General features: G+C 47.3%; 1 protein-coding gene and 1 long non-coding RNA gene across 8 annotated transcripts in view; one reads left to right on the top strand and one right to left on the bottom strand.

Moving 5' to 3' along the window:
- ZNF236 (zinc finger protein 236) overlaps positions 1-12,850 on the bottom strand; it is a 107,804-nt gene that overhangs the window by 6,182 nt on the left and 88,772 nt on the right. For all 6 annotated transcript variants that reach the window (XM_036884167.2, XM_057504295.1, XM_036884166.2 and 3 more), the window contains 4 exons: positions 8,192-8,320; positions 4,829-5,026; positions 2,689-2,818; positions 792-968 (listed from right to left, as the gene is read on the bottom strand). In XM_036884167.2, the coding sequence (XP_036740062.2) occupies positions 792-968; positions 2,689-2,818; positions 4,829-5,026; positions 8,192-8,320 (634 nt within the window). The remainder of the gene's footprint in view (positions 1-791; positions 969-2,688; positions 2,819-4,828; positions 5,027-8,191; positions 8,321-12,850) is intronic.
- On the top strand, positions 976-12,840 carry LOC118911743 (uncharacterized). Of its 2 annotated transcripts, none has more exons than XR_008998391.1 (6): positions 976-1,185; positions 3,943-4,138; positions 4,728-4,834; positions 8,199-8,294; positions 12,106-12,250; positions 12,424-12,840. It is a non-coding gene; the product is annotated as an uncharacterized LOC118911743 (long non-coding RNA). The 2 variants fall into 2 exon arrangements; XR_008998390.1 differs by having other exon boundaries at positions 12,075-12,250.

The following is a 12,850-nucleotide window of genomic DNA, read 5'->3' as shown; positions in this document are numbered from 1 at the left end:
ACACTTTGAGTTGCAGGTTAAATCACTCTGTTGGTAATGACAATTACTGGTGTCTGAATTCTGAACATGAGGGCACTTGTGGCAGAAGCTCACTCCCGCGAAGGCTCTGCTAACAGGTCAGTGACGAGCAACTGACAGTTAATTATATTAATAATGATACGCATGGTTTTTCTAACACATGTAAGGCAGGGAGCACTAGGGCATCTGAGTCGGACTCTTGTTTTTCTTTGGCAAACCCCCAGAGCATGCAGTCTTGTGCCCCTGGACACTGACCTCACCCATGGCCCACAGCACTGCGACAGCACAGTGACCCTGACATGCCACCCGCACACTTGGGGTTCCTCTGTGGAAGCACCGAAGGCCCAGCCACTCCCACCCTTCCCAGCTCATCCCCCTCGCATGGCTACCACCGGGGCCTAGGCCTGCCTGCATAAGGCCAGGGGTGCTCCCAGGCGCTGTATGGAGGCAGTCGCAGTTGGCAGTGGCCCCCTGCAGAGTCACCTGCTCTGTGGCATCCACGCCAGCAAGTCAGTATGGAGACACCTGGCCTGTGTTGTCCAGACTCGCCCCCGCGCCTGCTCTCGGGGGTGCAGGATGCAGGCAGCTCCCCCCACCCCCGTCCCCCTGTAGGTTGGCCTTGGCCTGACCCCAGCCCCAGGCCACAGACCACAGGGGAGGGGCTCCCGGCAGCCACGGAGGGGACGGGCACTGCCTGCTCCTAGAGAGGACCGTCTGGTGAGCGCGTCCCCGGGGCCCGTGGAACTGGCCCCCCGGCTGGGAGCACGTCTCACCTGTGTGGCAGTGGGCCCGCTTCATGTGGAGCTTCATGTTGCTCTTCTGCGTGAAGCCCATGACGCAGTAGTCGCACTTGTAGGGCCGCTCCCCGGTGTGCTTCTTCATGTGCACCTGCAGGGCGCTCTTCTGATTGAAGGCCTTCTCGCACAGGGTGCAGGGGAACGGCCGCTCTCCTGGGGGAACAGTCACGTCAGGCCCCTCCTGAGGCCGCCCTCCGGCACTTCCAGGACAGATGATCCTGGAGAACGCGTGCAAGCTCGGAGGACCACCACGGCCTTGCTGCTGCCCTCAGACGCTGACTCCCAGGAATCCTGCGAATCCCCTCCGAGGGGAGCCGCCGAAGCCCTAGGAGTCCCAGTGCCCGAGTTTTCTAGAAGCATTGGAAATAAGGTAGAGCCCATACGGTTTAAACAAAATGTTCCCAATACATTTTGGACAGTGAAGCAAAAAGCTGTTAAGGACATGAGGATATCAAATCCACTTAATTACAAGTATGATTTACACAGTATTTTAAAACTATGCTATTTAACTGCTTTCAAGTTACTATAGAAACTGAAAATGGAAGGCAAGGTGTCGGGAACCTGCCTCGGTGGGCCCCACCCCTGGGACCGGCCCCCAGTGCCCAGCTCCCCTCCCAGTGGGCCTCCCGGGGCCCGGGCTGTCCCACCTGCTCTCAAGGCCCTGGAGCCAAGCTGTCTCCTGTCGCAGGGCTCGGCACAAGCCTCTCCTCCTGCCCTGGAGGGTCCTTCCCCACCCGCTCTGCGTAGCTGCCTCCTGGTCCCTCCCCTGGGTCCCATGCCGGCACGCGGCGCCACGATGGCTCCCGGAGCACCTGCCCTGGCCAGCGCCCAGGCAGGGCTTGATGGTGTATGTCCGCTAGCACCATGAGGCCCCCTGTGCTGGCCGGGGCCTCTGGGGGTGGGAGTGGGGGGTCCAAGGTAAGCAGGGAACTTCCCCAGAGCCGGGGCGCACAGGACAGAGGTACGGGTCAGGAAGGCTTGGCGGGCCGCTGGCAGACACCTGGCTCCCTGGAGGTGCTCACATGGGAAGAAGGTTCTATCTGTCTCCTGGGCTTCAGTCTGGCCACTGTGTAAACACAGGGCTGTGGGAGCAGCAGGAGAGCCAGCACAGACTGGAGGCTGGCCCTGTGGGCCTGGGGAGACTGTGGCGCCCACAGCAGGGCAGGGCTGGGGCAGCAGAGCAGAAGCAGGCTCGGAGGTAGGGGCAGCCCTCGGAATCCAGGCCTGGGGCCGGGCTGAATGCTGGGCTGACGCCTGGCCTCAGGGAGCCAGTGGCAAAGGTGTGTCTGTGGACTCAGGTGGGTCACCACAGGGATGGGCCAAGGGGCAGAGAAAGACGGGAGTCTGTTTGTTTTCTCTAAGACGAAAGACTTGAGCAGACTTAGGGGGTAACAAAGCCAATAAAGAAGAGTTTGAAGGTATAAGGGAGAGATCAGATGTGAAGTCATCCAAGACAGGAGGAGGAGGCGCCTGGAGACGGGACCCGGGAGGGGGGCCTGGGAGATGGGGCTTCGGAGGGGAGGCTGGGAGACAGGACCTGGGAGGGGGGCCTGGGAGATGGGGCTTTGGGGGGAGGCTGGGAGACAGGACCCGGGAGGGGGGCCTGGGAGATGCTATCAGTGTTTCCGGCCAGTGAGGCAGTCCTTAACTGGAAGGCTTCTATTTTGCATAGTCATAAGGTAAAGAGCAAAATATTGTCTTGGCAAAGTTAGCATGACACACTGACGAAAAATTAGAGAAAAAGAGGAGTATGTGGACCGTGCTTTATAAGAGCGCATTGCATCATAAAGGGGCGTTCCCTGTAGCACCCTGCCTTCTCGGACCCTGCAGTCTGCTCCGAGGCCCTGCAGCCACAGTGCCCTGCCCACCGCACCTGTATGGATGCGGCTGTGCCGCTCCAGCTGGCTCGGCTTGGCGAACGCTTTCTCACAAGTGTCACACTTAAACACCCTGGGCTTCTGAGAGCTTAAGGAAGGACCAGCTTGATGGGTCTGCATGTGCTCCTATTAAAGACAACAGAAATGAAGACATAGTTAACATAAGGGAACTTTACGGACATTAAACAGTAAAGGAAAATCAGCTCAGAAACTCAAGTCAGCAAGGACAAAAGTCTCCCCGTTTAGTGTCCTCAGGGGTCCGTACCAGGGGTGGTGCAGCCCAGTGGCCTGGCCAGCCTGGGCTCGGCAGGGGAGCCACGCGCCCAGTGGTCTCAGAGCTTCCCTGTCGTGGATGACCCACCTGGTTTCGGAGGACCTCCCTCAACTGCCAATTTGCCTGAAATTTTTCTTAGGATTAGCCCGAGGCCATGGGCCGCCGCCTCAAGGACACTCACACCATGCTCCATGACTACTGGCGTCCCCGGGCCCCCTGGCTGCGGTGATGCCTGTCAGCTTCCTCCAGTGTCCAGTCGTCTGCCTTCTACCCTCTGCCAACATGTGCCCTCTGGCAGGGAGGGGAAGGGACTGCCTGCAGCTCACACGTAGGGGTGGGGAGGTTGCTCTCTTAGGGCATGTCTACGTAGTTTACCTGGAATCCTTCTGCATGGGAGATTTGTCTCCTCTCTCCTTAATTTATTCAATCAACCATGCTTATGTCAGCAAGGATCTACGGATACTTATTCTGTACTGTGGGTTACAATCCAAGAGTCTTTGTTTTCTTGCTCCAAGTGTTCCACCTGTGGCCACTGGGTGCTCTTCCACTTGGCTCCTCTGTGCCTTCGACATGTTCCCCGGATGTGTGTGTGTGTGTGATAGCATTTCCTTATTTTCTGGCATAACGTGATTTTTTTTAATCCCAAATTTCTTAAGGTCATCAAGAGAAAGTAGCTTAAAGGTATTAAAATGGCAGATAGTCTTTCAAACTGTGTAATACCATTTCAGAATGTTTATGGGAAAGTTACACCTTATATATAGTTATATATATTATTTAAAACATCTTAAGACATTTTATTTACCAATTTTTATTCTACTGCTTCTTTACAAGGGCTGATTCTCTATTGGTCAGCCTTTTGGGTAATTTGAGTAATTTCTATCCTCCCTATTAGGAGCTAAGCACCATGAGAGCACTTTATATTCCTCAAAATAAGCAGAAATGTAAGTACTAATAGCCTTATACCATTGTAAATTAGGAAACGGAAGCTGTCGATGTCACGTGACCTGACCAGCAATGTCACAGAGATTCTCAGTGGTAGAGTCAATTCAAACGGGGCCCGGCTCGTCAGCAGCATGCAACACCCTCACAGGCACAGCCTCTGCAAGGAGAGCGCGACCCGTGTTCGGTGTCTAAAGATGAACGTGGAGCCCTCTTTTCAAAGTATATAAATGGTGGGTTCCTCAGCTCAGGAAATCGGCAGACGACAGGTGAGAAGCACCAGACCGAAGGGGGAGCTGGGATCCACGGTGCATCGGCCAGAGGGTGCTGCTGCAGTACCCAGGGAGCAGGGCACACTGGCCTGAAGGTCACGCCGCACTGTGCACACCGCCCCCACCCCGAGATGCCCAGTTTATTCAGCTACTGTGCACCTGTGGCATTCGGTGGTTTCCAACCCTTGGCAGTTACAAACAACGCAGCACTGAGCAGCTGAGGTGGCTGATAACCTTGGGGGCACCACCTGATTCCCCCCAAGAAGCTGTGCCAAGTCCCCCAGCAGTGCGGGAGCCCCTACTCCCCACACCAATAGGTGCTGACAGGTTTTCTATAGCCACCACTCCCAAAGGTGAGAAATGGTATCTAAATGTTACTTTAATTTGCATTAGACACTGATCTGAACCACACACAAATATGCAATCCGTTCCTCTGTCCACCCAACAGACCTATTAAAAGTAAAAGACCCTCGTTAATGCATTTACCTCCATCGACATTTTCCTCAAAGAAAATGAAAAATTTGTTACTCTGATCTTTTCTTTCCACTAGGAAGATCTGTGACCTTTACCGAATTGGAGAACCTGCTGAGCGTGTCTGACCTCGGGGAAAAAGCTGCAGCCCTGGGGGTGACGCAGCCCACGCGGGTGTACCTTGAGGTGAGTGGCACGCTTGAAGGCCTTCCGGCACATGGGGCAGACGTGGATGCGCTCCCGGCCGTGCACCTCCCTGCTGTGGTGCAGGAGCACAGCGGCCGACGAGCAGGTGCGGCCACACTCCAAGCACTGGTGCAGCCGGCCCTCCTTCTCGGGTTGGCCAGTCGGGACCAGGCTGGTAGGGACGTCAGCTACCTGGGGAGGGTCAGAAATCCCATGTCTTTACTCAACTGGTGCACTTTGTGAATCGCAGATGACAAAATGATGCCAGATCCACCCAGCCCCAGTGAAGTCTGCCATCCTGGGTCAGCCAGGGACCTCAGCATCGTGTTAGCTGGCATGCGCCCGTCGCTCAGGATGCTGGAAGGGCCCTGGGCCCAGGGGTCAGAGCACAGCACAGCCCCACAAGCGCGTGACACACGGGCGCAAGTCCAGCCCCAACACTACCGTGGCCTCTGTGCTGTGCCCTGAAGCGCTGTGTGGAGAGAGTGCCTCCCGATGTGGGGCTGGCGGCCGCTGATGAGCTGGCAGGTGGGTGCTGAGGGGGCGCCTGGCACACAGCAGACGCTCAGTGCCTCTGAGGCTGGCACGGGGGACACTGCTGAGGACACTCTGGCTTCACCCAAGGGTCTTTCTCAGCCAAATGCACAAGAAACAATGCTTAGTAGGAAAGGTGTTTTTAGCTTTTGACTGAATTAAAACATTTTCCCCAAATTTTGGATTACAATCAATTAGTAGGTTTTCAAAATATTTTAATGGGATTCCATCAACACCCTAAAAGTAAATAAATAAAGCAGGAGGGATTTACTACTCAGCTTTCATGAACTACAGAGTTCAGTTTGCAGATGAAAATCTCTATGTCATGATTTAGTGAAAGATAATCACAGACAATTAATAAGAAAACTGATGGGATTAGTCAATATTTCTGTTATTTCCCATTTATCAAATACTCTTTTTCCTAATACCAGAATATACAGAAAAAGATAAAATTTAAAGAAAAATAACAACAAAAGATTTCTACAAGGTTTTCAATATTATTAATCTGTGCTGTAATAAAAAGGAATAGAAAAGATCAGAAGAGCAAAGATAATGCCAATATGTCACCTGCCAAAAGGTGGGCACTATTTTGAAACACCTGTGTCAGGTGTGTGTGTAGTTACAAGCGTCTGTGTATAAAGAAAAGGAACCCAAACGTGTGTGTTCAGACTGTTGCATGGAGTACATTTTCTTCTGAGTCAAAAGGAGTTTGGAAACCACTAGAGTAAATGCCACTCACGGCTGCTCTGTGGCTGTGGATGCAACCGCACGGGTCGGGCAGGTGGTGCCTGACCAGGTACGGCGACCAGCCCCGGTCAGCAGGCTGCCGGACATTCTCCTGTAGCGCTTCCAGTCCCCGCCCACACACACGCAGATACGGCTTCTGAGTCAGACCCTCCATTCACGAGAAGGGAGCATCCGACTGTGCCCCTGCCCTGTGACCACGAGCGCGACCGGCTTCCGAGAGTCCTGCGAGTCCTTCCAACACATCACTGAACTTGAGTGGGGTCCTGGCGGCCCCCAAGGCAATGTGCTCAAGGTATAGGAGGTGAAAATCCAGCTAGGTGAGCTCTGGCTACTGGGGTCACTGGGGGAGACTCCTAGGGACGCCGAGGTCTGATTTATGAAAGATCAGTGAGTAACTATCTTGAAACTCATTTGCTAAAACTACTTAAGTATAAAATTTCATGCTTCATAAAGTCAGAGATTATGACGAATACTTTACTTCTAACCCTGAAAAGTTTTAGGGGAAGAGTTTTTAGATACTTCTGTATTTCAAACTACCATTCGCTGAATGTTTTAGCCTTACAAAACATGCGTTTTTGGAAAAAAGATTAGTCAAATGACAAGTCACGCACACACACATACTTAATGTGTATATGAAAAACTACACACATAACACGACATGCACACAACAAGATATGAGAGAGTCAGCAGAGGTATCACAAGAAAACCTTCAAGAACTAAACACAAGCAAGTGGCCAGGTGACATGTGATCAGGAGGCAAATATAAGGACATATTAGTGAATATAAAACCAGACTTATACACTACTAGTCACTAGGTCTCACCTATGGTAAGACAACCCTACCCCACGGAAAAACAACCACGCAATGAGATTCCATATAAGCCGCTCAGCACATGCTGCCCAAGACCTCCCAGGGCTCCGCGCCCATTCCTCACTCCCCAGGACCCTCTACCCTCTACCCCAGACCTTCCGAATCCATGTTTTTTTAAATCTAAGAACAAAGGGATTAACATCCAAAGTATATAAAGTACTCATATGCCTCAATACCCAAGTAACAAATAACCCAATTAAAAAAATGGGCAGGGGACCTAAACAGACATTTCTCCAAAGAAGAAATATGGGTGGACAACAGGCACTTGAAAAGATGCTCCACATCGCTGATTGGCAGGGAAATGCAAAGCAAAAACACAATGAGACATCACCTCACACCAGTCAGAATGGCCAACAAACAAAAGATAAGAAATAACAAGTGTTGGTGAGGATGTGGAGAAATGGAAACACCTCCTACACTGCTGGTAGGGATGTCAACTGGACAGCCACTGTAGAAAGCAGTATGGAGGTTCTTCAAAAAGCTAAAAATAGAAATACTGTAGGACCCAGTAATTCTACTTTTAGGAATTTACTTAAAGAAAACAAATCTCTGATTCAAAAAGATATATGCACCCCTATGTCTATTGCTGCATTATTTATAATAGCCAAGATATGGAAGCAACCAGGGTGTCCATCAATAGATGAGTGGATAAAGAAGAGACAGTACACATACACAATGGAATATTATTCAGCCATAAAAAAGAAATCCCACCATTTGCAACAACATGGATGGGCCTAGAGGGTACTATACTCAATGAAATAAGCCATGCAGAGAAAGACAAATACCATATGATTTTACTTATTTGTGGAATCTAAAAACAAAACAAAGTAAAATAAACAAAATAGGAGTAGACTCTCACAGACATTGAGAAGTGACTGCGGTTACCATGGGAGAGGGTTTGGGGCGAGTGAGTGGGGAGGGAGATAATAGGGCACAAAAATTCTCAATAATCTAAGTTGGTCACAGGGACGGAAGTGCAGCATGGAGATAGAGACAGTGATTCTGAGACATCTTCCAGTGCTGACAGGTAGTAACTATGCCAGTGGGGGTGAGGATTTTATAATGTGCGTAAGTGTTGAATCACTGTGATGTATACTTGAAACCAATATAAGACAATATATTAACTATACTTCAATTAAAACAAACTTAATTCTTAAAAAAATAAAAAACTACAAATGATCATGAATAAAAACGTATCTTCTGTACCTGGTAGGTGATTTCTTCACAAGCAGATGATGGCTGTGGGGTGTGACTCAAGAAGATGACTTGAGGTGAACCTGTACCCCCTTGGCCGGAGAGGGAGGAGTCTGTGAGTAGGGCTGGGAATTGCTGGCCCTGGGAAAGAATGGTTAGTTTAGAGGCTGTGACATTATAGAACCCAGTAATCATTTAAAGATCGTTTATGGTACAGTTGCTCTGGAAACCAAGCCGGCAAGTCCTCAAAAAGTCAACCACAGCAACACCAGCAAGTCCAAGAGAAATGAAAACCCATATCCACTCGACGATGGTATTTTCGGCATCCCCATATACCTATCAGTTAGTATTTTTTTGCACATAGGTGGAATATACTGCAAAGTTCCTATATATACAATAAAGCTTCACATTCACTATGTCCCTTCCACAGGGAAGCTAGCTGAATATGGCTGCTTTCCAACAGCTGTTACTTCTGAGCTCTTTGTTATGTGTCTTCTGTCACCACTCGTATCAGACCACCCCATCTGGAAAAATGGTGCCAATCAAAATTAGTAAATTCACATCTCATTTGATTTAATCCAAAACAAATACAATTGCTGGCCAGAAATTCTGACACATGTAAGAACTAGTGTTGGCGCAAAAAAATCGATATATTATCTTAGCCAAAATCTAAGATATTTAAGACTCTTATGCAGGTTTATCAAGAGGATAACAATTCCTTTTCATTCTGAGATGAAAAAAATCATTGACATGAAGAACAGATTTGCACCGCCAGGGACAGTGGGTAGGTGTGGCTGCCCCAGAGTAGCCTGAGGGGCCTGCTGGGAGGGACACAGTTTGTGTGGTGGTGGTGACAGGGACAGCACGTGGTAGTGATGCCCTACAGTTTCGCAAGATGCTACCACAGGGGGAGACTGGATAAAGAGCAAACGGGGCCTGTGTTATTTCTCACAATTGTCTCAAAATAAAAAGGTTAATTTAAAGAACACCCTGAATACAATAACTTATCAGCCTCTCATTGATGTTTCAAGGACTAATATTAAGTACCCTAAATGCAGACACCCCCATTCAAAAGCAAGCATCTGATGAAATACACCCTTGACCTGCATCTGCTAACACCGTGTCACCTGAGAGCCACTTACTCTGGCTTTATTGTCATTACTGGCTGTGTTTCTTTCCTTGTCACATTCGGTTACACACACTGAGGTGGAAGTTACAGTAACTCTCCTTCCCCAAGTGCCCATGAATCCGTCAAGCAAGTGAGCGCGGCCAAGGGGTGGGGGCCTGGCAGCTGCGCCAGGATCCCATGGGTGGGAGGGAAGCGGTTAACACAGATTCCAGCCCCACCACACCTGCTGAGGCAACTCTGGACGGTGAGACCCAAATTCTGATGTGCGATCTGGGAAAGATTGTTTAAAAATGACCAAGGGTTGGCCACACTGACGGTGTGCTGACATATTTGACTTGCTACTGAACACCTATAAATAAACCTAATTTACTATTTGCATGTACTCTATATATTTTTTCTTAGCAATTCATACTTTCATTGACCTATACAACTCTTAATAGACTTAAAATAAACCCTGTGCCTTGATGAAAATGTCCAGATATTTAGAACCGATAAGGATCAGCATGAGAAACTGTAGGAAGATGAAAGCCAGGTGGGGCACGAGTTAGGACGGCCTTACCCAGCTGGGCGAAAACAGGTCCACTTTAACTAAAATCCAAGGCGGCTGCTTAGAATTGGCTTTTTTGCACATTAAAAGTCTTTAATGAGACTTGTCAATTTCTGGCTCAGCCTGAAGTCAAATTTTGACTATTAAAACCTCCACAATTACATTTACATGTCTAAATATATCAAGTTTTAAATGTTCTGCACCAGGCCAACTGCATTAATAGAGTTAAAAAAAATTCTACAAGAATTTACATAAACAGAATTCCCTTCAAGAATAAATCAATTAGTTTGTTTTATTTACAGAACAAGAACTGAAAAATCACTTTGCTTTCTTAAATATTTTTAAAGTGTCTGTTTGCATTATTTCCATATAAAGTTGCCAGAGTCAGTGGCCCAGCAGTGACCCCAACTGTGAGCAGCCTGGCTCCCACCACCGCCGGCGTTCAAAGTTTGGAAAGAAAAACCCATCTCAGGTTTGCAACTGAAAAAGAAATCTTTATAACTCATTAACTAGTTTTTTATAACTTCCCTACAAAGGTACTTTTTAATGCAGGTCTATTTCCCATCACTGCACTTTAACTTCCACTTCAACAAATTATATCTTTAAATAAACTAGTTTTGCTCCACATCAGAAGGACCACTTGTCTTGCATAATATTCTTCTAAAGTTGGGCTACTTTCAAATTTTAAATTGTAATTAATTATGGACTTACAAGAATGTATTCTTTCTAAACATTCTCCTGTTATGGACTCAACTTTGACCCTTGGACATAAAATATTTAATATTATTTAAGTAAATTATTTAAGACTGCCTTGCTTTGTCTTTAGAACAACTGTCTTTTGTGGATTTCATAAAGAAAGAAAAAATTTTAAAATGATACTCAATAAATAAATATTATTTTTGTAACTTTTTAAAATTTGTAATTTATATGCTTATACTCCTGTTTCCTCTCAGTACCTTTAAGGAAACCCTGATTTTTTCATGTGCTCTGGAGAACAATGTGGGGTCATTTGATTTCTTGACATTTGATTCCATTTCAGAGTCCTTATTTTCTCATTAAATTCAAGTAGCACATGTTGTGAGTAATTTTAAGGGAATAATATTAAACCATTTGATATTACATCTTAGTGAATAACTCTTACCTCTATCAAACATTTATCATTAGAAACTGGTTAATTTCTCATAACCACCTTTTGATTTTCAGGTCAAATTTTTATGATGGTAAACAACCCTAAAAATTCACGAATTTACAGATATTTTCACATATGTTCGCTAACCTCAACAATAAAATGATTTTACTTGTGCAATAAAAAGATGTTATTATATTTTTAAAAATGCCACTCATAAAGCTAAGAAAGGTTTGATCTGTTTTCTCATTTTCAAGAGTATTGAATCAGTGTAAGTATAATGAAGTTTAGTAGCTACAGAAAAGCTGTAAAGTTTCTGTTGAAAATTTTTAATATTACATTTCGTACCACTTGATGGCCTTTGGGTCACTAGAGCGCGGACATGGCCATGTTTAACATTTCATTCTGAAGCCCTTTTTGGAGAACCTTTCCTGGTAGCAGGACCATCCCCAGCCCCAAGCTCGGAGCCCTGCCAGCAAGGCCCCTGTTGGCTGGTGCACAGCGGGGCAGGGCCCAGCCAGACACTCCCAGCCTTTAAAAATGGAACCTAGCAAATGTTCAGAACTACTCCCTGCACTTTCACTTTAACAGTAATGAATAATTAATTCTCAAAGCGATATAATTTAATGGACAGAATAAACTTGTAATCATACAAACAAATGGTTTTCTGGCTTTTTCAGATCACCCCCCCCAAGTTATTCAAAGGCATTAAATTTCATTGAAGTTTATATTTTAAATCATTGTTACCACATGACTACTTGTTTAACTACTAGAGTTAAAAGTGTACAATGAGAAAAATACCAATGACCCTAGAGGCTAACATATGTCATAGGACGGTAGTCCCTTCCCAAACATAACCATACTCTGGCTGGTAACGGTTAGTGGTAAGGTGGCATGTCACCTATTTAAGGCTTTAAGACTTTCAAATGGCGAGTGGAATATAAGGTTGTATTTACAGTTATTAGTGTGTGAATGTAAAAACAGTATTTTAGCAGCGAAGCTGAATTAACTAAACTAAGTTTATGTAGTTATGCACCTGGACTGGAAATATGTTCTTTGTATGGCAAGTAAGTATGAGTATTCTTTTGTCCAGCCTCCCCTTGTCCTCCACCCACCTGCCCCAGTTCACAGATGACCCGAATCTGGCCCTGTGATGGAGTGACTAGAACCATGGATAGGAAATAGGAAAACACAGTGATTCACCATGAAAGAAACAAGCTTCCTACATCCTGCATCTAAGAAAAATACACCAGTGACTTCTATCTTAAGGTGGCTTCTTTTGTTCCAACAGTAATTCTAAAATGCTGACTGTTAATATTTAGAAGGGTAATAATAATGTCATGACATATAGGTGTTGAGTAATATATATGAACAAATAAATGTTAAAATATTTAAACAGTTGTTCACTATAGAAAACTCAGGAAGACCCTTCTTTCCTCCAGTGGCAGAAATGCTGCTAAGCCTCGGGAAAGGAAGGCAGCTGAGAATGAGACGTGGCCTGTGGGGGCTGCCCCTGCGGGGTCCTGGAGGCAGCAAGGGGGCCACCCCACCCTGGCTGTTGGGCTAGTTGGCACAGAGCCTGGACGGCAAGATGGAAGCCCATCTCCAAGTGAGCACCCGGGCCCCTTGCAGGGCACCCTGTGTCCCCTCAGGGCGGGCGGGGGGTTACCTCCGTGAGGGACCCTGAGAGGGCCGTCTGCCCACAGCGATCTGTGCTGTGCTGATCGGAACCCCAGGAGTGAAGTGGAGGACATGCCACTGCTGTACAGAGCAAAGGACGAGACCCAGATGCGGGCAGTCACTGTTCCAGGGCCGGAGCAGCTAGCACATGGCTGTGACAGGACAGAACCAACCCTGCTCCAGGTGCTT

This window comes from Manis pentadactyla, chromosome 6 (assembly GCF_030020395.1).
Source record: "Manis pentadactyla isolate mManPen7 chromosome 6, mManPen7.hap1, whole genome shotgun sequence".
Classification (NCBI taxonomy): Eukaryota; Metazoa; Chordata; class Mammalia; order Pholidota; family Manidae; genus Manis; species Manis pentadactyla.
The sequence above is the reverse complement of the archived record's forward strand: the minus strand, read 5'-3'. Positions and strand labels throughout refer to the sequence as shown.